Here is a 26395-nt window from a genome sequence, read left to right as displayed (position 1 = left end):
GTTGCTAATAAGGCCAGAGGTTTAAACAGTCCTGATATAGATGAGTTTATTGGTCTCTGATGTGCTTTATATCACACAAATCTGATGGTATTGAATACTGCTTGAGTGTTAATGTGGAATTTAAATACACTGAAAGTTTTGTCCAATTTTTCATGCTGTAAACTCTAACATAAGCTCCAATCTTGAATGATGATGAACGACGAACACCCAATTATCTAATTATCTATTAGCCATCTAAAAATGGCTGTGAAGAATAAGCTAAGAATTAACCAGTTGTATTTAAAATAGCAGGGCAAGTCTAGTTGCCTTGAACTAAACTAAGTCATATCAGGTGCAACTGTGTTTTAAACGTCCATGCATCAGATGACCTTATTTGAAGCAAAGGAAAACCTCTTAAAGGCCCATATCAGAAATCATATTCATCACTTTTTGTCTGATGTAGTACATGAACATTCTTAAAGTTTCAAAAAATACAGTTCGCACCCCAGGGGGTCCCGACCACTGGAGAACAAGGTAAAAGGGGGCTAACAAAGTATTCAGAGAAACAGATGGACTACAGTCTGTAATTGTAGAACTACAAAGTTCTGTAGTACTATTATGATAAGTGGAGCTGATAAAATGCACAGTGAGGGTAGAAACAAGGAGGTGGTTTTAATGTTCTGGCTGATAGGTATAAATGTATAGACATCCAAGATAAAATGTAAAATGCTATATTAAAGCGAAAAACAATGCAGCAGATCTCTTTCACTGGAAACACGTCGTTCTGCGGGTCTTTTCTCATGAACACGCCACCATTTAAGTCAGTGGTTCTGCGGGGGGAAATCCTCATTTATGAGCGTACAATTGAGGTAAAATATGAAAAATACAGAAGCACTTGGCAACTGTGATGTTATCGCATAAATACAGCTGTCTATCATCTTTTTAACGTCATGTGTAGTACAGTATATGTCAGCTGTTAAACTAGCACAGAGACACGTTCGACGTTCGGACAGCAGGGGGCGCACTCGCACAATAAACCACATTTAATAGACGAGTTAAAGCTCAACACAGTATACATATATACATACATACATACACACATATATATACATATATATATATATATATATATATATATATATATATATATATATACATATGTGAAAATAAACACACCACTCAAGAAAAAAGTCTGACCTTTTTCTGCTTTGTTTATTTGTGGAGCTTCTTCACATGCCTTATTACACATTTATAAAAAACATTTATTACCTAAAACAACCAGTAAACTAAACAGGTGTCTTTTGAGTTTTTATTTTTAATACTGAAAATGGTAAAATAGTGGTAAATGTGAAAAAAAATCTTTGGGTACTATTTTGCCTTACACTCTCAGACAAAACAGCAGAAATAGCATTGGGGTGTTGCCACCAAGCGTACATCTCAGTACCTTTGGTCAGGGAACATAATTGTACCATAATCCATTGAAATTATATTTTCTAAGTTGTGTTAACTCCACATACATTGCTCCATTTTAAAACATTAGATCATGAAAAGGTACAAATATGTACATTTACACTGGGAAAAACTTATTTAAGGGACACAGTTGGATATTAAAACCACTGTTGTACCTTTGAGGGAACATTTACATTGTTTGTACCTTGCTGAACGAAAAATGTACCTGCACAGAACCTTTAACCTCTAACAGTGTAAAACACCCTGCGTGTACCTCTTCACCATGCATGGACCTTAAAAAATTATGCATTGGGCCAAAACTTTATCTAAACCAACAGAACTCATAAAACAATGTCTCAGGCATTAGGCAGTGTATTCATAACCATTTAAACTTTATGTGAGGAAGCTTTAAAACCCTTCAGACGTCTGGTTCCTATCACCACCACTGTGATCAGTTTCTCTGGAACAGAGCATCTCAAATCAAACCACTCTGAATGACTCTGTTTACATCTAAACAGGTTAATAATGTAGAGTTTTTTTAAAAATCTGTGGAATTCTCATATATGTATATATATATATACACACACACACACACACACACACATATGCATATACATAAACATTATATATATATGCATTATATATATATACATATATGTACACACACACACACACACACACATATATATATACATATATATATGTATATATATATATATATATATATATATATATATATATATGTGTTCTATATTTTCTATACTCGAGAATGTCTGAATGCGGAGGGAGCTTTCTGTTGAGAGCGGCTTGTCCTCCTCACTCCTAGGTGTCCTCATCTGGAGAAAAACAGCGAACCAGCGTACAACACAACGGCACTGGCCGAGAGAGAGCAGGAGAAGGAGAGAGAGAGAGTCACACAACACGGAGAGAGAGAAAGAGAGAGAGAGAGAGAGAGGGAGGGAGAGGGAGAGGGAGAGGGAGAGGGAGAGGGAGGGGCGGTGGGGGGAGGCGTAGACGGCGCTCCTCCGTGCTCACAAAGATGAGGCGGAGTTGTGGACGGTTTCGATAGAAGCGGAGCTCCTCTTCCCTCAGTCACCTCAGTATTGGGCTTAAAAACAAAGACAGAAAAAGGCAGAGACTCTCCGGCGCCTGAACGCAGCAGCCGGTGAACTGTGAGCCATATGAGTAACGACAACACGGACGCTTTTGTCCCGGATTGCTCGACTAGACTCGGTCTCCTCTCGCACTGCGGGCTGCCTGCGCTGCCCTACGGCTGAGAGCCCGGCGCTGGACCGGACCGGCGGGACTCGCTGTGTTCGCCCGCAACATTAACCAGACCTTCACCTCCGTCAACTAGCATTTCCTTCCCGTTTTACTCAAATGTACACTCTCGCGTTGTTTTATTGTTAGTTCTGCGTGCTGTTTTTATGTTGTCAGTACAGGTAGCTTAGCTGACTAGCTGAATGTGAACACTGTAGCAGCGTTAGCTGGAATGCTAATCGGTTAGCTCCCTGGCGTTGTTTTTAAACGAGACTCTAACGTTACTTAGCTCGAGCTAGCTACCCGAGCTGTGGCTTTGTAACAGGCTACAGTATGTAGGAAGACGTTGTGTTTAACGCGAATGAAACTCTGAGGTCCATGGGGTTATAAACACATTATAGCTGTCTGTTGTTGACGATAAGACAGCGACGAGAGTCCTGGGTAACTATTCTTCGCAGCACAATCGCATTTAGTTAGCTAGCTAAACAGTGCGCTAGTCAGCGCTTATGACTACTTAGCTTGAAGACTGTTGGTACGGCTTTTTATTTAACAGGCTGTTTTAAAGGAGTGTTAGCTTGTGGTTACTGTATGCTTGCAAAGTTGTAAGTGACTGGAGGGGTTTCGGTTTAATCTGCTGGGTTTCTTTGCTCTTTCTCATGAGGAGAGCTGTTGTGTGACGTGAACACGTTTCCCTCCCTCGAAACAACGGGAGTCTGGACCTAGCTGCCCGCCTCTGGAGGGGGATTTTTACACTGTGTTTGTCGCTTTTTGGATAAAGCTGAGGGATTTACACGTACCGACACTCCTCCATTCCTCATCCCCGTCTTCTCCCTCCACCGTCTCTAATGCAGAGAGCCTGAGTGGCGCCGGTATCCTCCCCCCCGGCCATGCTGAAGTGTATCCCCTTGTGGCGGTGCAACCGCCACGTAGAATCGGTGGACAAGCGGCACTGCTCTCTGCACACCGTGCCCGATGAGATATACCGCTACAGCCGCAGCCTGGAGGAGTTACTGCTCGATGCCAACCAGCTGAGAGAACTGCCCAAGGTAAGACACATCACCAGCGACGTGGTGGCAGCTTACTTAAGGGGAATTCCACTAGTTTTCAAATTTTTGGGAAATTTCAGTCCTTGCGATGTAAATAAAGTCATTCAGAGTGGTTTGATGCGAAATGGTTCACTCTATTAAAATGTGCAGACTCTGATTTCTTTGCAGTGGTGGTGATGGGAGCCAGGGGTCCTGATGTCTACAACACACATATAGCTATTTAATTTATTGCCCAAAACCACCAGTGAAACTACACATGCCTTCTGAGTTTTTATATGTAACGTTGATGATGGTAAAATAGTCACAAATCTGAAATAAATATGTTTTTTAAGGACTATTTTGCCTTACAACACGCTGCATGTACTTCTCCGCCATGAATAAATTAAAATAATTGGATTCTAATGCATTTTAAGTCAGGACTTTATCACAAAACTATCATAAAACAATGTGTCAGACATCAGGCAGCATATAGCTACTTGTTTAATGGAGTTACTTTCTGTGAGGGAGGTTTCAGAGGCATTAAACTCTTCAGTCGTTTGGTTCTTATAATCATCACTGTCAACAATCCTGACTCAATAGGTTTCTCTAGAATGGAGGATTTCACATCCAACCACTCTGAATGCCTTTGTTTACATCTCAGCCATTTAAATATGTAGACATTTTGAAAATTTGGTGGACTTCCCCTTTAAGCTTGTGGCCCAGCTTACTGTTGGGAGGCAGTGGGCCCTGGTTGTTGTTGGGGTGCAGATGAAGATTAAGCGCCTGTGTGTACCATTGTGGGAGACCTCATGATCTTAAAAAAGGATGACTTTGAAGCAACTCCCTAGCAATAAGGCTGTACTGAACTTTGGTCCGATTTATTTTTGCACCACAGCAGTTCTTTTCCATTTTCAGACAATTATTGTGCCATTAGAGCTCCAATCGCTGTCCAACAGTTATGCACATCACTATACTAAGCCATTAAAAATGCTCCCTACCTTTCAAACTATGAAACGTCTACCCATTGGCTTCTTTGTGTATTTTGAGTGGTTTCCATTTTTAAGCACAGGGAAACGCATCAAAATTGTCATTTTATTATAAGTGACTCTATGCCACAGGTGCAGCAGATAAGGATTAGATTGACAAACACTGGAATATTCCGTGAAAGCTGTCAAGTGGCTGATGTTGGAGCGCTGGTTTATAAGCTTGTTCCACCAAGATGAGGATCGCTTGTGGTTGCCTAATGAACTGAGAGGATGAGTGAACATTATGGAGTACCTCATGATCTTTAAATAGGATAGGTTTGTTGAAAAAGCTAGAACTTTGCTCTGATTTGTAGCTGTTTTCCATCATAGGCAATTACTGTATTGTTACAGCTCAACAACCGCCCAACATTTATGCACATCAAGGGCATAATATGAAAGATAAAAGTGCCAACAGTAAGTTAGACATAAAGTAGACGTAAAATATATGTCCAAAAGTACCCAGACACCCCTTCTGACTATTGAATGCAGCTACTTTTAGTTGCACTAGTTGCTGACACAGGTGTTCAATTGTGCATATATAATTTGTATAATCTCTAATGAAAAGCATTGTCAGAAGAATAGGATGCCTTGGAGCAGCCAAGGATGAGCTCAATATGCCCAATATGCCCTTTGTCATATGTCAGCTAGTGGGGTATAAAGCCCCATAGCTTTGGGCTGGTAATGCAGCAAAGCCTGACAAACTCCCTATTAACACCCTTGATTTCAAAATAAATATTGAATGAGTGGGTGTCTACAAACTTTTGGATGAAAAGTGTAAATGAGTGTTTTTCAACGCTGGTCCAGGAGCCCCAGTGCTGTGCTGTTTATAGTGTTATTTTCTGCTTCCAACACACCTGATCCAATTAATCAGCTCATTAACAGCCCATAAATGAGTTAAATGGCTGTGTTAAAGCAGGAAAAGCACTAAAATACACAGACCAGTGGGCCTCCAGGACCAGGGTTGGGAAACCCTGGTGTATATTATCATGCTAATAACCACACACAGAGTGATGTATGTGGTGCACATTGGATGTTGGGTCTAAAACGTGACACAGGCCATGCAGACTGCTGAAGGGACATGAGAATAACCTGTTATTTTACTGCTGTGGGTTTTAAAGTTTGGTAAATCGGGCGCTGGCTTCTCTCCTCGGAGGACAGTCCAGTTTGCTGTACGTCTGTGTCACATACTTCTCTGAAAGACTTTCTGCCTCGCCTTTTTAATTTAGACTCCCTGTGAGGGAGTGTGTGTGTGTGTGTGTGTGTGTGTGAGAATTCTGTTGACTTGGCTTCTAGTCAGCTCTAGTAGTGTCAATACTAAGCGCGGTATGTCTTATCTGAGGCCTCTGTATGTGCTGAAGTTGCACAGGTGGGTGGGAGGGTGGCTGGTAAGTGCCGTAGCCCTCAGCAAGTGTTTACTGAAGCACACAAGCACAAAATTAAACATAATATTCAAACCTACAGTCAGTTTGCTAACTGACCCCTCCAGGCACGTCATAGTCTCAGGTAGCCTTTTCAGTCTGCCTGCTGTGAGGGCCAGAAGGGTGCTTGTGTTGTGTACAGTCACACTGTCAGAAGGCACAGATGCATGCTAGCAAGGCTGCTGCTGCTTGTGTAGCTAACCGGGTCAGACAGAACAGCATAAGAGCTGCTGACCATGATGTGGAGTTGCTGATGCAACCAGACAGATCAGACCTTGAGCTCAGAGCTGTGTGTGTTTGGTGTGTAGACAGCAGGCATATGGACGCCCTTCGGCCTGCAGCAAGAAGAGAAATAGAGTGAGAAATCTTGTTCTGGTTGCAAGCAGACTTGAAGTAGTAACATAGGTTTGAGCGATGGATTGAAATTGAATGTGTTTCACACTGTTTTATTATGGGTGACATTTTAAATTTATTAGCTTTCTAGACCTTTTATTGGACAGGTTGGACAGTGGTAGTTATGCATGAGCAGTATATCTTCTATATCGGTGTTGGTATTGCACAACAATATTAATGCTTTAGACTTAATGGTGTGGGGTTTTATCTATGATTAGGGGTGAGCTATATGACAACATTGTATCATAATCGGTATTTGTTACATCACTGTAAGCTTTTCAGAGCATATTGTAGTCATCTTCAGTACTTAAAGGATAGTGGTTAATTTTATTAATGCAAATTTGACATCATCACATATGATGCTGTGATATATTTAGAAAGTACTGTGGTGTGAAATTTGATCAGTGCCTTGCGGAATTAGCTGTAGCGCCTGATTGGTAGCCTATGTCGTTGCCTGGTGGTGCGTAGCTCATGCCGTTGTCCGAAACTGACTGTAGCTCTTCTGTCCTGAGTGCGCCATATGGTCAGTCTCAGTATGTGGTCACTCTGCCATGTGGTGTGAGAGATGGTGTAATCTTCTTGGGCCATAACCCCCCAGTTAACTGTTATTCATGAGTGATCGCTTGTGGTAGCTTTTCTGGCACACGTCAGCAAAGCCTCTCAAGTGGCATGTCGTACACATTCAGGGATTTGTGTGCTAATGCTGATTTTATTTAATTAATTGCCATGATGAACAGTCCTGTGTTGTTAATGATAACTAGGGACCTGCAGCTCATGGCACCACTTGAGAGCATATGCTTTATGTTTAATGCCAAGTAAGGTCAGGCTCCTTCCTACTACACCAGGGACTATACATAGCCATTAAAATAATAGTCCAGCCTATGACGCATCTGCCCATTGGCTTCTGTCATAAGTGTATTTTGAGTCAACTGGTTTTAGTTCTTTTCAGGGGGAACACATTAAAATGATTTTCTGAGGTAATTGACCATATGCCACAGATGTGGCAAATAAAGATGATATTGAAAAATGGAGAAGTATTTCTTTAAAGATGTCAAGTGACTGAGGTCAAATATACTTGTTCCACAAAGGTCAGAATAACTGGCAATTGCCTAATGAACTGAATGAAAGGCTGAATTAACTTTTGTGTCTGTGCAAGAGTGTAAGTGCAAGACAGGGGCTGGCAGGTTGCATCAGTCGGAGCAGATGGAGGTTTAGTTGCTCGAGCTGTGTCTTATGAAGTTCACCCTAGGGCTCTGTGCCCCCACCTGGGCAGCTTATGTCCATCAAGCCTCTGCAGCTTTAGGAGAAATAGCAAAAGTGGTTAGAAACCATTATCCTCTGTGTACACCATGTCCCAATCAATTAATATATTAATAGGAAGTTTGTTTGCTGCAGTAACAACTCAACTCTTCTGGGAAGCTTTCACTAGACTTTGGAATATTGCTGTGAGCATTTGGTTGCAGCCACAGAAACATCAGTGAAGTCAAGTATGGATGTTGGATGATTTAGTTCTGAATCTAAATCTCAAACATACTTCATGATGCTCCATCTCTTTAGAGATGACTAATGCTCAGGGGGCTTTATACCCCCAAGCAGACACTTGCCACTGGGCATGGTTGCTCTAGAGCATCCAGTTCTATTGGTTGTGCTTTTCTGTTTATAGTTTCTTTATTCGGAAGGGTTGTCTAGATACTTTTGGGCATATAGCAGTTTTATCTCAGCACTTTGTATCAGTTTTTGGATCACTACCCTCTTTAGAATTAGCCCTCTTGGACCATGTGGCAAAGAAATGCAAAGGAAGGAGTGATTTACATGGGAAAATCTGTGGCAGTGCTAAATAGTTTTATTACTCGTCGTTACAGTTGCTGCTTCTGCTCATGCTCTGTGAGTTGTGCCAGACAGCTGAAGAGGAATTCCCCATTACACCCTCCTGTTCTCAATCATTGTGAAGCTTCAGCCTCTGTTTTCTCATTATGCAATCCCATAATCCACACCATTCCTTAACATGTCTTTTGTGTGTCAGCTAAGCGCCTGCTGTACACACTGAATGCCTCACTCTAGTGTCAGGGACAAGGCTGAGGGCTAACTGGATTAACCCTGCTCACTCATAGCCACTCACAAACCAGAAAAGCTCTAGTAAATATGAGTAAGCCCATGTTAATCATTTATATGCTACTTTTCACTCGTAGAGCAGGTGGAACACCTTGTTTTTGGCTGGGTTTGATGTTTTTTTGAGGGAGAAAGTCTCTTAAGCTTTGACGGTTGAGCCAGATCTTGCGACAGGTTACATAGTACTCTCTTCCAGCTAATCTGACATCCACCACCCAGTTGCATGTATTAAACATTCAGCCTCATTGTCACAGTTTTGTTTTCATTATGTGTGTGTCTGTCAACTATGATTCATGGGCACTCTGAAGAAAAGGAGAAACTTTTTCATCTAACGAAAACTTAATATACAAATTAGCTGAATAAATTAGCTGTCTTTTTGACTTTATAGTCAAGGTTGGTGGAAAGACACTACAGCTGTGTGTGTGTGTGTGTGTTGTATTACTCAACCCCTGACATCTCAGTCAGCATGTTGTCATAGGCTAGGGGTGCGGGAAAAAATAGATTCTTAGATGCATCGCGATGCGGACGTGAACGATTCTGAATCGATTCACAAATGTCAAAAATCAATTTTTCTAAATCTAAATTTGTAACGTAATGTTAACGGAGCGCAAAGGGAGGAACCTGTAAGTGGGTAAGTGCAGCGCCCGGACACAAAAACACTACTGGATGAGTGAGAAATCCGACCGGCTCCCTCTGCATTAAAAGCCAGGTTAGGTCAGGAGTCACAGCACAAATGATAAGAAGAGCCATTTTGTCCTTTCAACAAATATCAAACCACCTTGGGAGCCACAACATTTAATGTCCAGTATGTCCAGTATGTAATAATGTTCTAGTATAGACAAAAAAATATAAACGAAAACGCAGATTTACTTCGCTCTACTTTAAGCTTTAGCTATAGCTGCTTTTCTTCCAACTCCGCCAGAAAACTTTCCCACAAAAGTTTAATAGTTTCTTGCAAAATGTCTCTCAAAGCTCGACTGTTTTACGAGGCTTAAGTCACTTCTCATTCTCCAGCTTCTTGTTCAAATATTTCCGTTCCACCTTAAATTCTGCCTGAGGTGCCAGAACGCAAATGCGTCGCTATTTAAGATGGAACGGGAAAATACAAAAGAGAAGCGAGTTCAGCTGTGCGACTCTTTTAGTGTTTGACAGTTTCTTTGTTGCAGATTTAACAGGAATCCATCCATTTATCAGGAAACCAACTGCGCTGCTTATAAATGCAAATAAGTCCATTCGTCTCCAAATGTCTTTCTCTTTTCCTTTTTTGTTTGCTACTCACTCTGCGAAACCTCGTTGCTAGATGACCTGCAGTCTGCACGTCAGTTTTCAGTCGTTGCGTAACAGGCTATGTTGCACACGTCACGTCTCGAAGATATTTTACTGACACAGTGATCCCCAAACTCTCTACGAGACCAAAACCGAAGTTATAAAATCACTAAAGAATATGGGTAGGACGGCTGTTACGTGCTGCGTGGACATCCATCACCACTGGATCTTATTTCACCGTAACAGCGCATTTTATCGCAGATGAGTGGCAGCAGCGTCTCATGCGCTCCAAACAACAGCAGTGAATGAGAGTCTTCTAGTTCACTTGCCGCATCACTTCCATTTGTTTTATTAATAAAAGACATTGGAAGTAAATGCATTATGGATCATTACAAATACTTGGCTTTAAAACTACAGAGTCCTCAGACAGTAAGAAAATAGAAATCTTGTATAGAGGAAAATAGATGCACGAGATGCATCGATAATCGTTTTATAATCGCATCGCAGCCCTCTGAATCATAATCGAATCGTGAGGTGCCTAGAGATTCCCACCCCTATCATAGGCTAAAATATGCTAATGCTCATTATCCTTTAAATGCCCTGGGTATGAGTGTGATTTTGCAATAATTGTGCCTGCAGAACAAGTTTGAGGTGAGCAGCACCCCACCCTCCTCTGTTCTACATTTGCAGTTTTAGTTGTTCTCTCTGCCACCAGACTAGTATGTGTTGGACTTCTATCCATCTGCCACATTCATCATCGCTTTGGTGGAAAAGGTTTCTACTGCTAGTATACCCTGAAGCACAGTAACACTTAGATTCTGGTTATAGCAAAATAGTAAAATGATGCTGAGCAGACTACATAGGCTACGTGTTTTTTTTTGTATGTGTTTTGCATTGTTTTGTTGTTTTATTTATTTTTGGCCTACAATACCATACACATACTCATGTAGTGTAATCCACACAGGCATTTAACTACAGCAGACTGAAGGTGACCTTTTGAAGCATTTTGATGCCTCCTTTTTACCTAGCACTGTTGTATGAGGTGTGAAAGTACACAGAAGTCATGGCTCAATTCACAACACTGTTTTGACATCACGGTTTGGTACGGGTTCAGTACAGTGGGTGGAAAAAAAGCAATGAAAATCCCCAAATGCTTAAGACGTTTCTTTTCAATTGTTTTAAACAGACAGTAGTGTCATAGTCTCCCATGAGGTAGTTGGTACAGCCTGCAGTGTGGGTCATGTGCACTCAATGGGGAAAGTCACTAACTTTAACTATTTTTTACTTTAGTTGTGATTTCGTAGTTAGCAACAAAGAAAACAGAGAATAATTTGTATGGCTTTGTGCCGAATCTCTTTACAGGTGCAAAAATGCTGTGGATAGGAATGGGTCTCATTTTATTCATTTAATTTCAGCTTTTTTTTAAATCCTCTCTGTTTTTATTCACCTTGATAGCTGCCTTCCTCACCTCTTGTTTACTGTTCAAACACCTCACACTCAGCCTCACAGCTAATGGGGGGTCAAAAGTTATAACACAGCTACGGTTGTGAATCCTCAGTAGACTGGATCGTTTGGTGCTACCTGCCGAACAAATATCCTCCGCAGGCCGCCACTGCTAATTTGTTAACAGCAAATGAAATTTAGTTTTCATTAGGTTTATCAGTCTTTGTAAATACCACGTACCGTGACTATTCAGGACGAATACACGTACTGTTACTCCCCTGCACAGTTGTCACAAAATGAAGTTTCATTAGTATCTTATTTTGCCTATAAACCACACATGAAGAAAGTTTGCCGTTTAGCCAAATGTTTGTAAACGTAAACATTTAAAAATTGTTTATAATATAACTTGGCCCTGCGCTGTGATACATGCACCTGATACGTGACAGGAAATGTGACATCTAAGGTCGTAGCTGTATTACATACACATTTGTTTAATGGCGAACAGCATGTCCTTATGAGAGAGGCCCCCCCACCCAACATCCTAACATCCCGTCTTTGTGTCCCCTGCCCTGGGCCAGATTAAGGCTTCATTCGTCTGTGAAAACATGTTCAAATGCCTCCCACACAGACACACACTCTGCCTTGTTGTGTGCGAGTCACGTTTTCCTCAGAGGTCTCCACTTGAGGGCTCTATAGTCATCTTTACTCTTTTAGGCCTGGAAACAATGCATCATGTCCTGCATCTTACCTCTTTGTCTCTTGTGGTAACTTGGACTCCGGAGGTTGCTGTTATCTCGCCATTATTATCTTGATGAATGGGAAGCTCCTTTAGTTCTGTTGCCTATGATGCAGGATTCGATTTACGCGGTGTAATCACGGTGATGCATCACGTGCAACCGTTATCAGCCCTTTGATCAACGCTGTTATTAGCAGATCATACCGCTTCTGTAGTGGCTGTGTTTAATGACTAAATTTAAAAGCGACATACATTAGGTAAAGATGCTTTATATTACCAGCAGTAAGTGAACGGGTGCAAATTCTCTCTTTCGGAACAAAATCTTGTATGGTCAAAAAGTGATTTTACAAGAAAAAGACATTTCTTAACTTCAGTCAGGTAATATTTTATTTTAAATCTGTTTATGGCTCTTTTGTCGTAAAATTTTGACACAGTGTGAATCCTAGCTGGCATTTTCAAATTACAGTAAAAAATTACCCAAATGGAGAATTGGATAATATTTCAAAGTTTTGTTACAACAGCAAAGATGTGGGGGCCTAATCGTCATTGAAATTTTCATTATTGCCATGATGAATGGACAAAGGTGCAGGGTTGCAGATACACAGGATTTGACTTGAACTTACAATGTCTTGGAAAGTGGGAAGATTTTAAAAATTAAAACATCTGTTTAAGAAAATCAAGTTGTTGTTTGAATAATAATTCAGTTGACTGTCAATGAATATTATTCATATTGAAGTATCAGTTTTAGAAACCAGTGGTAAATGTCAGAATACCTGAAGACTTTATTCAGACTTGATTTTCTGTTAATGCAGTTTAGTTCATATGTTATATGTTTCAGTGTGGGTCATGGAAGTAGTTGCAGCAAAAGGAATGTTCTTTCATGAGCCAAAGTGCAAGACGTAAGCCAGTATAGATTTTTCCTCTGGGATCCCCCAGTCATGGAGCAGTGAGCCAGGACAGCATGGAATCTCTGGCTGTGCAGCAATCAGACACTCTGTAAGAAGAATATCATTACCTTGTAATAGAGGCCTTGATCTAAGATTTTAAAGTCTTTCTAAGTCCTGTAGTATTTCAAGATCCATCTCAGGCTAGACTTTACTTAGTTATTGAGAGTTTTTATTGTTCAATCTCTTTGAAATCTTCACACAGAGATACTAACATGGTTAACAATTGCTGAAGACTACAAGAAACTGTGTGATTAGATCTCATTTACATAATGGTAACTAGTCAGCCTTTATTATTATTATTATTATCATCATTATTATTATTACTACTAACAATAATAATAATAATAATGAAAATAATAATAATAATAATAATAATAACATTATTACTTGGATGCTTCAGTATTTTGGGTGTTCTGTTAGGACTAGTTCAGTTGTCTTTTGTGTGTAAGGGAGTGTATGAGTCGTCAGTGGGAGGGCTTCCCCCTGCAGCCTGCAGAACTGGGCCAGCAATCCCCATAAATCACAGCTGCCATTGTGTGCTCTGCGGTAAACCTACACTCATTCCCCTCATCCCTCTCTCGCGCTCACTCTCCTCTCCCAGTGGAGCACTGGCCCTAACTGCAGAAGACCATTTAGATGAGTCTCTTTTCTTGGTCTTCACTGCTTCTTGGTCTTGTGGATTCATTCACTTTTCTTCTCTTCTGTATTGCTTCTCTAGAGGGTCCTCTGTTAGTCCTCAGAACTGAATCCAGCTGAGCATGGCACAGGAATGAGGAAATGTTTTACTTGGAAAGTGTCAATCAATAAAGCATTTTTCTTTCTGTAAATGAACAGCAGATTCTCTTAAGCTAAAAGTCTTTAGACCTTAAACCTGTTGAAAGCATTGAGAAATTCAGCACTAGGTAACGTTCGAGACTCTTGAACAAGATGAACTGGCCAAGCAGGGACATGAGTGGTGGGGCAGTGACATCATAGGGGGATGGTAAAGCTCCTGCCTTCAGTACACTAGCTTAGACTTCAGCCCCTTAATTTTTAGGCGTTGGCTGAAACTACTAAGTTACTATCAAAGTCTGAACATACTGATGAGTCTTTAAATTGGCTTTATGTGTTGGAGCTTCATGCAGCTGATACCTGTGTGACATCAAAATAAACTTATGTTGCATAATGTAAAGCCTCCTGCAACTTGAAGCTTTGTTCAGTCACAACAGTTCTGTGGATCAAAACAAATGATATAATTTGAACCAATTGATTTCCGATTTGGGGGGCATGGTGGCATGCTAGTGAAAGCTCACAAAGACATGGAAATACATAGGAAATATGTGTGTTTCTTCTGTCTGAGTGAGTTTTCAGCACTTTTTTTTCTCCATTAGTCTGTTTCGGCACAGGAGTTGGTGTGGTAGAGCCTGCTTAAACCAGAGAAAATGAACAAGCTTTTGTTTCTGGTCATAAACATTTAGGCTAATGTTCTTGATGTGTTTTGGTAGTTTTTGCTATAGTTTAGTAGTTCTTGCTGCAGGTGTAATAAATCACACATTTACAGCTGACTAATCGCTGCTTGATAAAGTAATAAAATAGCTGCATTAAGTTGCATACAGGCTAAAGTTACCATATATATATAGCCTACTTGGCAATTATGGCAGGATGTATTATCAGTATTTTTTTATTTTTAACAACTCTCATGTAACCTCAGTGTCAAACATTTAAGTGCATGTTCATGTTTCACAAGTGACACAGCTTTATCTGTTTAGCAAGTCCTCTGGGGCTTTGCACTGCTGTGTTCTGAAACCTGACAACATATTAGGGCAGGTCTAGAACATGGACCACACATTTAAAGGAATATGGGATAAATATGAATTACACCTTAAAGCCACAGAGGGCACAGTTTCTGGAATCTGAATCGTCCAACTTGATGACCATGACAATATATGCAATCTATAGATGATTAGCAGTACTGCCGTCGACTGGGTCAAGCTTGTGTTGCGTTAGTCTTCGTTTGTATAACTGTCAAATTGCAGAAGCTGCAGCTAGTTGCATGAAAGTTTCACCGTGTACAACTAGCCTTTGAGTTTAGGGGGTCTAAAGTTATTTTTAAAGTTTATTGCTGATCTCTGCTGAATGTGATAGCGGTTCTGATATGAAGGGTTGAAGACTCTAATTAACTGGCTGGTAACACATAACCCTGCTGCCTTTTGTCCGAGCCAATGACCAGCTGGCCCCCACATCCTGCCCACGGGACCCCCACCTCTTTGAGGGAGTCTGATTCTGTAGGAGGATTAACCCAGGAGGCCCCCTCACCTCTTCAGAACAGGGAGTTCTTGTTGTAGTGAAATAATCGCACAAGCACTGAAGCACTGAGTTGCTATTCTTAGCCTGGATGTTGAGTGTTGGAGAGTGCGTTCATAGAAAGAGGAACATGCCTACGTTTGTCACGTACACAGTGCCACACACAGGCGTTTCACATGAACACCAGACAATTGAACAGGTCACCTGTGTTTGCAGGTAAATATGGGTGGCAGCAGGTGACTTCTACTGTAGCACAGTATCTCTACTTCAGCGTCCACCCTCTAACCACCCTCCCCTTCGGTAATAGAACCGTAATCATTTACTGGCTCTGTAGCTAATGGTAGACTGTGGCTGTCCCTCCACCGCCCCCCCCAGCCTTTTCCTTGCATCTGAAGAGACACTTGGATGTGTGAGTTTGTATTTTTACATGTGCATGAGGTAGACTCTTGATGAAAAGGTGAGAAATGAGATAAAATGGACGATGGACGAGCAATCTCCAGGGCTTAAGCTAAAGCGCTTCACTGCGGTACTGACCATTAGGGGTGCACAGTACTTTGACTGATCTTTTGTTATGATTTTGTGATGTAAATTAGGCCTATGTCCCTACCCCTTAAAAGTATATCGTCTTATTCAGATAACTATTCAAATAAGATCATCAAATGCACTTTTAGAAGTACTACTACTCTTACCACTCCCACTGCTGCTACAGCTGCTACTACTACTACTTTTTCTTTTTTATTTTTTTCAAGATGTACCCTAACTCTGAAGCGGATGCGGCCTGGTATAAATTGTAGCCAGCCAAGAACATGCTGGCTGCATTTTCCCAACCCATCAGCCTTTGTGTTTCCTTTTATTTCATTCATAAGGCTCACAAAGTGCCAGCTTTAAGTAAGGAGCAAATAAACTGTAAAGAAATCAAAATCAGCCATAAAAATTCATCAACAGTGCACCCCTGCTGACAGTATAGGTAATTTTCCTCAGGGACGCATACAGAGTTGGTATAACTGGTCAGACTAGTCCTGGAGTTTATGTTTGTTAGTGGACAAGTTCCAAAGTAAACACAAAAAACTGTTTAAGCGTTGTTTGGACAGTTGCACTTTCCCTCACAGACTCCTTTACCTATCCACTATCTCTATATTCCTATATATTTGATATCACACTCTATATAGACTCCTCTTTTTGTATTTGGCCTGTTGTCTGTTCTTGTTCTTAATCAGCAGGTGTATGACAAGGTAAACAGGCTCCATCACAGATGGCCCAGGCTGAATAATTAAAACTCAGTCTGACTGGGTTCATTCCCAGGGGCTCATAATACCATAGCAGGTGTCAGTGTTGATTCCTTTCTACTGCTTTGCTGCTGCCATGTGTGAGATTCATGAGGACTGTGTGATCAGTTTGAGGGTTGCATCATGGTATCAGAATCAGATATTTGCTTCAATAAAATAGAAATATTAACATTGACCAGATGTTTATATCTGAACGATATTCAAACTGATAGTTGATGTCGTATTTATTGTTCTCTGGAAGAGCGGAATGTTTAGGCACCACTGGGCTACAAGGCAAAAATATATGCATGCTATTAGTTTTACTGCATTTATAACCCTGTAGAGGTGTTTCATTTTTCTGTAATACCAAGGATCTCATTCAATAATTCCATTATCTGTATTTTATAAATATTTATGTGTGGTATCAGCATCAGCGAACATGGACATGAAAAATATCTGATAGCATCAGCTTGCTTTTCCCATATCAGTGCACCCCTAGTCAGTTTATATAGATCATATTGCTGCTGTCGGTTCAAAACCTTGTATCTCCAAAATAGTAACTTTACAAGAGAAGGAAAAAACTTTTCATTTTTTAAGTTTAAGTCAATGGACTTTTTTCCAAGTCATTTTGGGCTGCTTCTTTTGGTCTGTTCATCATGAAATTTACACCCAATGTAAAGAACAACCGGCACTTCCTAATTATGTCAAAAACTGAAAAGCGTCAAAAATGGAGACACAAAGTTTTGTTCCGACAGCAGCGATATGTTTGTTCTTGAACTTTAGTTGTCCTGTTAAAAAAGAAATAAACAGTTGTATTTAAGTTATAACTTACGGAGCCCCGGAGGGGACGGAGGTAAAAAAAAATAATAATAATTTTAGCGAACGTTTTGTAGTTCGTACGCACGTTTTCTCTTATTCGTGGTCACGATTTCTTAAATCGTTCCCTCGTTTTCTTTACTTCGTGGGTTTGTTTTTTTTATTCGTGATCACAATTTTCTAATTCGTTCCCTCGTTTTCTTTTAACCGTGGTCATGTTTTATTTTTAACTGAATGCACGTTGTTTGTGTTTTGATAACAGCTCCCTGAGACTGTCTGACGGGTTTTGACGTATTAGACTGATGAGATAATGAACAGAGATGCTCATTAGGTCTGATTCTGATTTGGGGCGTTATGAGGAAACTGCAGCTCCTCTTCACAGCGAACAGCCCACGGTGTTTCTGCTCCCGGTCAAACTGCGCTGTTAGAGACCATCATACAATTACAGGACGAAATGATCAGAGTTTCAACATCTTCACATTAACATATCTACATCTAATCCATAGATCTGTTAAACTCTCTTGCCATTCGACCTCAGCCCACATGAATGGGTCTGTGTGTGTTTAATTTGAATTGGAGCTGCAGTTTCCTCAAAACGCCCCAAATCAAAATCAGACCTGATGAGAAGCTCTGTTCTTTATCTTATTAATCTATCTCATCAAAACCCGTCAGACAGTGTCAGGGAGCTGTTAGTTACTTCTGCACCAGACAAAAAACTCGACCTGTATCTACAACACTGATTTTGCGCACTAATCAAAAAAATAAACAACGTGCATTCAGTTAAAAATAAAGCATGACAACGATTAGAAGAAATCGAGAGAACGAATTAGAAAATCGTGAGCACGAATAAACAAAAATGTACCCACGAAGTAAAGAAAACGTGCGCACGTTTAAAAGAAAACAAAGGAACGATTTAAGAAATCATGACCACGAATAAAGGAAAACGTGCGTACGAACTGCAAAGCGTTCGCTCGAATTAATTATTTTTTTTTACCTCTGTCCCCTCCGGGTCTCCGTAATAACTAGACAGGAACCAGACTAATAAACTGATTATAGACTAATAAATAAGCTCACTAGACTTGTACCCCTAAATGTGAATTCACAGAAAGTTACTACATCAAGTTGTCACAAGTACATTGGCTGATGCCTCAAGATGAGACTCAAGATACTCCGTATTTTTTAAAGTCTATTCAGGACTGAACATTCTAAGGCAAAATAGTCTTCAAAGAAAACTTTTTTGACATGTTCCACTGATTTTTGCCATCTTCAACATTACATATAAAACCTCTGAGGAGACGTGTAGGATCCTGTTGGAAAGTAACAAAACGGCCATGCTTGCGTTGTACGCGTTGCAACCTGTGGTTCCTAAAACTACCATTGTAAACAAATCAAAGGTGGTATGTTTCTCTGCAAGGAACCATTTAATATCCATGATTGAATTATGCAGAAATTTAGAAAAATCTGTGGAATTCTTTATTTAATGTTAAATGTAACATTAAATGTAGTAATGTTATAACACTTTTGCAGGTGGTCCCAGCATTGAACTTTGCTGTAGGGCAGTTATATATTGCGGTGGTTTTAGCTGAGTTGTACCCTGAACATAAACATAATTAGCACAAAATGTGCGGACGCTGTCCATACGCTACTGGTATTTTCTCCATACAACTCACTTGTTCTCCCTTGTGACTCATATGACGCACACTGACACAAGCTGTACTATTGCAAATCTCCCCGCAGATTCATGTTTCCATGGTCACGAGATGCAAGTCAGGCCCACGCAGAGAGTGCGCTGCTCTTGCTAACTAGACCATCAGTGTTTCCAACTCCTCTGTTAAGTTAGGGATCAGTTTTTGTTTGGACCACCTGAAGTGTGATGAGCTATTAGGCTGTATTTCACTTAACAGGGCAGTAACTCCTATAAGTGGGTTATACTGACCTGTTATTAATGTTCTGCCTTTTTTTGTCAGGCATGTCATGTTGTTCATATCTGTAGAGAAGATTCTGCAAAAAGCCCTTGTCATTATCTAGCCATTTGGAAATTGAAAGATTCTTGAGGTACATGTGCAGTAGTTTTTATGCTTATAAGGAAACTGAAGAAAATTAGGATAAACATCACTAATGTGGAACATGATTGATTCTTTAAGGAAGAAAGTACAGTTGAAAAGGACTTGAAATACAATCATCCAACAGCATGCAGGAAATTGATTAGCTATGCTGTTTCATATATCTTTTGATGTCGCAGGAGGTCGTGCTGTTTGACTGGTCACTCTGACTGGCGTATTTGAAGGCCGCCAGACCCGTCACCCAGTAGACTCCTCTGAACGCCACGGTTTTGAAATGGCACATAAATAAATGACGAGCGTCTGTTAAGGTCACACATCATCCTGACTGGGACGTCTGATGTGCCGCATAAACAGGCTGTGATGGAAGTTGTCTGTTTTTCTTTGTAATTAAATGCATTAGAAATTCAGCCTGTAAACATCGTCGTCTATTATGTAACTAACAGAACCTCCCTTTAGGGAGAGGCATAGATGTGAAGGATGTGAAGACAGTTGTGTGTGTGTGTGTGTGTGTGTGTGTGTGTGTGTGTCCTGCTTCTTCTCAATAAGGAAAAAAATCATTATGGGTGGTACGAGAGATTTCAGATGTCATTGTATTCCTCTGGCCTTTAATACAACCTGAATCGACTGCAGTGCCCGGAACCTCAACTTTGTGACTTCGTATTTATTGCCTCCAAGTTCAGTGCTGGTGTCATGGTGTCAGGACCTGACATGGAATGACCTGCCACTGTTATGTTTTAATGAGCTTTCTGAGGTCTTAATTTATGATTGTCGTGCTTTGTTTGGTTGAGTGACTTACCTGTGGATTGGTCAATAACTGGCTGTGTCAGGTTGACCCATATCAAACCGGTCTTAATACAGTTGGTGAAGCTTTCAGATGAAGTGAAACGGCTCAGTTAGGTGCATTACATTCAGTTTACACAGTGCAACAAACAGATGATCTGCTGTTTAATTGAGTGTCTCCAAAATCCGCAGAATTTGTTTCACAGCCACTTTTGTTTTTATTTGCTTTATGTTAACTGGGTGAAGTAATTAGCTCACTCGGTCACAGGAGATCTCAGTAATACATGCCCCATGGGGCCAGGCAGAAAGAACTGTTTCTTTCTTCGCCTGTGTATCTTTTGGCTGTTTTCTCTGTGAAAATGGGTTGTAAAGTTTGTTTATTTTGATTGTCACATTCTTTTCTACTGCTCCTTACCAAAGACCTCTCGCAATAAATTTACTACAGCTTCTTTACTAGCTAATAAAATGCCAGCATAATACACGAGAGGAGGAGCATGCTGCTGTGTGGGTGATTCTAACGGTATTGATGTTGGAGCCCTGTTGGTTTTAGTGGTATTGAAAATAATCCATGGCTACATTCTACTCCATGAAGTAGCAGTGTCCCTGTTGCCTGAATTTTTTATTTTAACTTTCTTTTTTATTTGTTTATGCTATACTTTTTTTATTGTAAATTTTAAAGCTTGCAATGCGTGTACTTTACTAGGCACTTCAGATTGATTTGATGAAAAAAAAAAAACAATATTTATTTGCTGTTTAATGGGCAAAAAGTGGTTTAAATTAATAAACTAAAAATTTGTTGTCTGTTTAAAAAACATGAATCGATGAATATGTAAAAAGAAAGCGACAACTGTCTTTTTATACATTACGTTTAGTCATACGAGTTACATGTAATAATGCTGTGTCATTTTGGCATAAGTGTAGCCGTAGCTTTCAAATACAGCACGAGTTCACTTACCTGGCTAACAGTATTGATGTTCTAAAGTTACAACATGGATTGGCCATATTCAAAACAATAAACTGGCCAATTGCTGATTGTGTGTTAGAAGCCAAAATTCTGACTCTTCTGACTGCTTCTAATTTTAAGAAGCATAATGCCAGGTTAAATGTTGTGTGATGCTGTGATGTGATTGATTATGCTAATGATTAACCAACAAATACATAAATGTTCGACCATTTCTTTCAGTTAAAACGTTAATCTAATTTCTGATAACCAATGGATATTTGAACTTGGCGACCATTTTTGATTGTACACATGAGAGGAGAAGAGTGTAACTTGTTCCGGCAGCCCTACTAAGTGATGCCCAACTCCAGGATTTCTGAAGTCAGCTCTTGACTTTTGTCGCCAGAATCTTTGACTAAGATGAAACCATCCTAAATAGCAGTGATGAAACCGTCCTAAATGTAGTTTAGAGCACCATCGCTGTGTAGTTAGTCTTATGATGAAGCTTAAATGCTGTGAGCTACTGGCTTAATGTTGACTGTTTAAACTCTGCATATGATCTCCAGTGTGGCCCCAGTGAGACCATACAAAGTAAGTAAATGTGATCAATGTAAGTAAGAAGACTACATTATGCTTTTTTCCCCTCATTCGATAAAGCCTAAGTCCTTCTTTATGTAAAACTGAATTTGATGTTTTCATGTGTCGCGTCTATGATTTTAGGTTTGTCTGTTAACGGTTAATCTCAGAGTAGCAATGATCAGGTGTTGATCAAAAGAATTTTTCCAAAATTTGCACCTCTGGTTGTGATGTTGAATTTTACCAGTACTGCTCAGAACGGTGTATGCTTTTGTATGAGTGAGTGTGTTTGTGTTTATTTTGTGTTTCTTTTCTTCTGTGTAGACTGTTCATCTTCAGTCTTTCCAGCACTCCTCCGCTGCGCTGTACCCAGGAGAAGCCAAATTGTCCCTTGTTTACTAAAGCAGTTATGTGTGCTGGTGCCTGGGCAGCACTGACTTTTGTTGACGTGTGTGTTTGTCTTGTTGATTCCTCTGTGCCGGGAGCGGCATGGCGGGCAGGAAGTGAGAATAATAGAGTGAGCTGAGGAATGTGGTGTTTTTGTTTTGGAGAGCCTCTCTCTGCCCAGTGCCTCGCACCATCACACTGTAGCACGGTCCGCAGCAGACTTTTCCACAAACATATTTATCTCTCTTCTTCTCAGACGGTCAGCCTGCTGAGCATATTTACCTTTTCCCTGTTCTATCGTTGAGACGTCCGCACTACATTCTGTCAGACAGATTTGACAGGTAATTCATAGGTTTATCATTGACCAACTTGTACGATTGTCACTGATGCCCTCTTTGAGTATTGTTAACTGAATGGTCTACTCACATGACACAAAATTGAATGGCTGATGAATTTAACAAGTGGTGCCAGTCTTGATATTCAGTCCCAGATTTTCCTAATCAAACTCCTGGTTGAGCTTGATTACTGCATGTTAGGATAGAAGAGGCACTGACTAAACTTTGCAGCATTTTCTAACCTAATGGAAGCGTTTCAAGAAATGTAAAAAATAACATTTTACCATATCAGAGTAGTGAATCACAAGCTACTTGGTGCAATCAATAGCAGATAAACTTTGCAAAAAATCACCATACACAGACAGCTTTTTTGCTGCCCTTCACAAAATCATTAGTGGTGCTGAAGCTTACCTGGGAGGAATAGCTGAGCACGCCTTACAATGAATGCATGATCATTTATCAGCCCCAGTTTCTTTTTCAACTTCCATTTTTCAATACTTGGTATGTTTTCAGTCCTCTTAAGTAAAAGTAAATCCTCCTTTATGTTTTCATCAAATTTCATATTAACATTAGCTGGACACATAACAAGTAACAAGTCTGTTATCCAAAAACATCAAGCCAAAAAAAAAGTCGAGACAGAAAAGACAGCAAGTGTAGGGAAGTGTTGAGGCTGCCTTTTGTTAATATGTTAGTGATATTCAGATTATTGTATTGACGTTAATACACGGCGTACCAAGCCATGATGATAAGAACTTCGCTTATAGTAATGGAAGCAAATGAGTTATGTTCTCAGCCTCTGGAGGACAGGGCGGACTCCTGAAGCTCTAAAACACTCAGCAGGTTGTGTGTGAGCAGTCCAAGGGATCTTCCTGCTTTACTGTAAGAAGAGGAAAGACATGTTTCGTGTGAGCAGAACATTTGTTTTGTTCTGCGTTCTGCGTCACACAACGTGTCACTGCATGTCTTTAACCCGTTAAATGCTAGAAAATTGTGGGTGGGTTCCAGGCTTTAGTTCCTCACTCTGTGTAATTTAGATAGTTGTCATAAATCATAATAAGCCTTAAGATTTTATAATTAAAAGAGACTAACTGGCGGTCAGTAGACAGAAAATAGGACTTTTAATGAGTTAATACAAAGAATAAATAATGAAGAATTCTCTGTGGAGACCACACATGACCAGTATGCCTTCTCTGGGTTATTTATACTAGTTAGCATGGAAATGCATGTGCAGATTGTTTTTGGGCCCAATGCAAATACAAAACATTTTCACAAGCATTGCATATGCGGGTGCACCCACATGCATGGTGTTTTCGTTGGAAGGCGAGGGGGTTGTGACTTGAGGAAACGCAGGCATGAGTGGAATCTCCAGGAGCCTGCCCTGGCCTCTCCACTTTAATTCCAGAGGCCACACACATGCACGCTCTCTCAAGCATACCCAAGGCAGTATTTTGGTTATGTTTGACATGCTTGTAATTTTTGCATGCTGTGAGGTCACGGCCCTCATTGTTGAAGCGTCTTACAGTTTTGTACTTGACTGCACAACCTTATGTTCCCAATTTAGCCAAAACAGTGTTTCTATGAGCGTCGGTTAAGGTTTTTTTGCCCATCTAAAAAGAAAAACCTGATTAGGCATTTGCCTTCATTCATGCCTCCCGAAAGAAGCCTCAGCTGTGCTAATCAAACTTGACTTTAATGTCTTACGAAACCAAATATGTCCCATTTCTGCTTAGTATGTGTAATTAAGCAGATCTTTATACTCGAAGGTCTTATCCCTGATTAAGTTTGCTTGTCGCCGAGGGATACAGTCACTCTGAAGCTCTGTGAAGGAGAAATACTGTCTTGGTCAACATTGGTAATGTTGATGTGATGTATAGTCTATACTAGTATATTGTATTGATGCCACACACAATTAGATTTGTAGATTTACGAAGGAGGCATCTAAATGGGAACTGTGTGCTAATGTCGAGATGTGTGTATCTGCCGACGCCAAAACTGATGCTGACACAAACATTTTTGAAATGGGACTAGACCCACTTATTTCTGTGGACACATACAGATAATTGAATAAAATGCAGTAATTTGGCGTTGCCTGATTTCCTACTGAGAGTCTAGAGTACAAGAAATGATCAAACACTGTTTCATCAATTATATCATCAAATGTTGTTTTTAAAATATTGGTCCAATTTAAACACTTATTTGTTGATAATATATGTATCTGTCGATAACGATATGATTCCAGTTTAATGGTGCATCCGTACAAACTGCAGCGTTTTTCCTTTTCTGGCTGCTTCACATCATTTTGAAAGCATAATTTGAAGTACATAAAACTAAATAGTGCATTTAACATTTGCAATACACTACACTGCCTTATATGTAATTTTATGAAGTGCTGAACAGCGCAACCAAACAAGCTATGCCTGGGTTGTCAGATACATTAAATTTATGTACTAAAGGCCGTCTGATACTGTGATTTATTTGGAAAATATCTGATATTGAACTATATTAATATTGCACAGTGCTAATGAATTGGGGTATGTGGGCTGTTTATTTTCTTCAGTTATACCGTAGCTGATTTGCCTTTAGGCCTCACCGCTGTTCACACAGTATCACCAGTCTAGAAGGATGAAGTTCAGTGCATGACTTGACCAATAGGCATGTGTACCATCTACCATCCGGTCTGTCATCCCATCTTTTCTTACCAACCCATCTACCCCAGGTGATGGTCAGTATAGCATGTGATTAAACAGGCCAACACCTCAAATTCCTCCAGTTCAGGGGTTGAACTGAACTTTGCTCTCAGCGATGAAGCACGTTCTCACAATGTGCAACTGCTACAGGGTGCTGCCTCCCCCTCTAATGTTTAAACCTCACCTCAGGAATTTATACAGGTTTTGTGGAATTTCAGCACGCTGCTCTCTTTCAGATTCAGCATTACCATGATCGACTACTCTTAAAGTTTGTATCTGTTTATTGACTTTAGGTGAGATACAGTTCCACTGAAACTGACGTGTTTTGAGTTTTGTCCAAGTGACTCTCCCTGTGCTGTTGACCCTTTGATGACCTTGCTGCTTATCTGATGGTCGCTACATGAGGCTCAAGGGTAATTTGCTTTTGTCCTTGTTCCCTTTTTGTAGCTGTCAGCGCTGGAGCGTTTCATTTGTATGTGTGTATTTCGAGTTTTGTAAGAGCTGGTGAAATGTAGGCTAGGAGCTCATTCGCATTGTTTGGCTCAGTGACACCTTGTTTTATTTGTTTATCTGAATGCTGTGCTCCTAGTCGAATTTCTTTGAGTGACGCATGAGGTAGATTTTTCTGTGTATGTGTGTTCATTTGATCTCCTGTGAACCCAACATGACCCAACTTCTGCTTTTTCATTGCTCTTCTGTAAGAAAATACTGCTAGTTAATCCAGCTTTAACAGCACTGTTTTTGACAGATGTTCATGTCTGGAGGCTGAAATTAACTGGGATTTTACTGGGATTTTACTAGAGCTGGCCCTGAATTATCTGGGTGCTACAGTGTAGAATTATGACATTTTACGGTGTTTAACAGTGTGTATTTTTAACTAGTAAGAGGCCTTCCTCGGTCTTGTATGGCAACAGTTCTGTTTTGAGCTTATCAATAGAGGCTGCTTGATTTAGTGATTTTCTTTTTTTTGTTACTTGGGCATTAGTTTGCATATGATTTTCATTTGATAGGCGTGGCTGCTAGATCTCCTCCAGGACACAACTGGAAACGGCCAGGATCTGTCAGGACAGTGAGAGCCATCCGTATCTAGTAGCTTGGAGTGAAGGTTGAATGTAACGTCAGGATGTGGCCCAAGAAGCGCAGTTTCTAGGTTTCCTTAATAAAGGTTAGTTGGATAAAGGCCAACAAATACTTTTCCGAGGCAGTTTTTAAT

The 26395-nt window shown here is 40.3% G+C and overlaps 1 protein-coding gene across 15 annotated transcripts in view; it reads left to right on the top strand.

The window, feature by feature from the left end:
• The first annotated feature begins 2425 nt into the window (after positions 1-2425).
• The window catches only part of scrib (scribble planar cell polarity protein), a 93642-nt gene continuing 69672 nt past the window's right edge, over positions 2426-26395 (top strand). For all 15 annotated transcript variants that reach the window (XM_036596924.1, XM_036596911.1, XM_036596914.1 and 12 more), the window contains exon 1: positions 2426-3734. In XM_036596924.1, coding sequence (XP_036452817.1) covers positions 3576-3734 — 159 coding nt within the window. In that variant the 5' untranslated portion in view covers positions 2426-3575. The remainder of the gene's footprint in view (positions 3735-26395) is intronic.

Source organism: Colossoma macropomum, unplaced genomic scaffold (assembly GCF_904425465.1).
Source record: "Colossoma macropomum unplaced genomic scaffold, Colossoma_macropomum, whole genome shotgun sequence".
NCBI lineage: Eukaryota > Metazoa > Chordata > Actinopteri > Characiformes > Serrasalmidae > Colossoma > Colossoma macropomum.
This window is presented reverse-complemented; position numbering and strand designations above follow the sequence as displayed.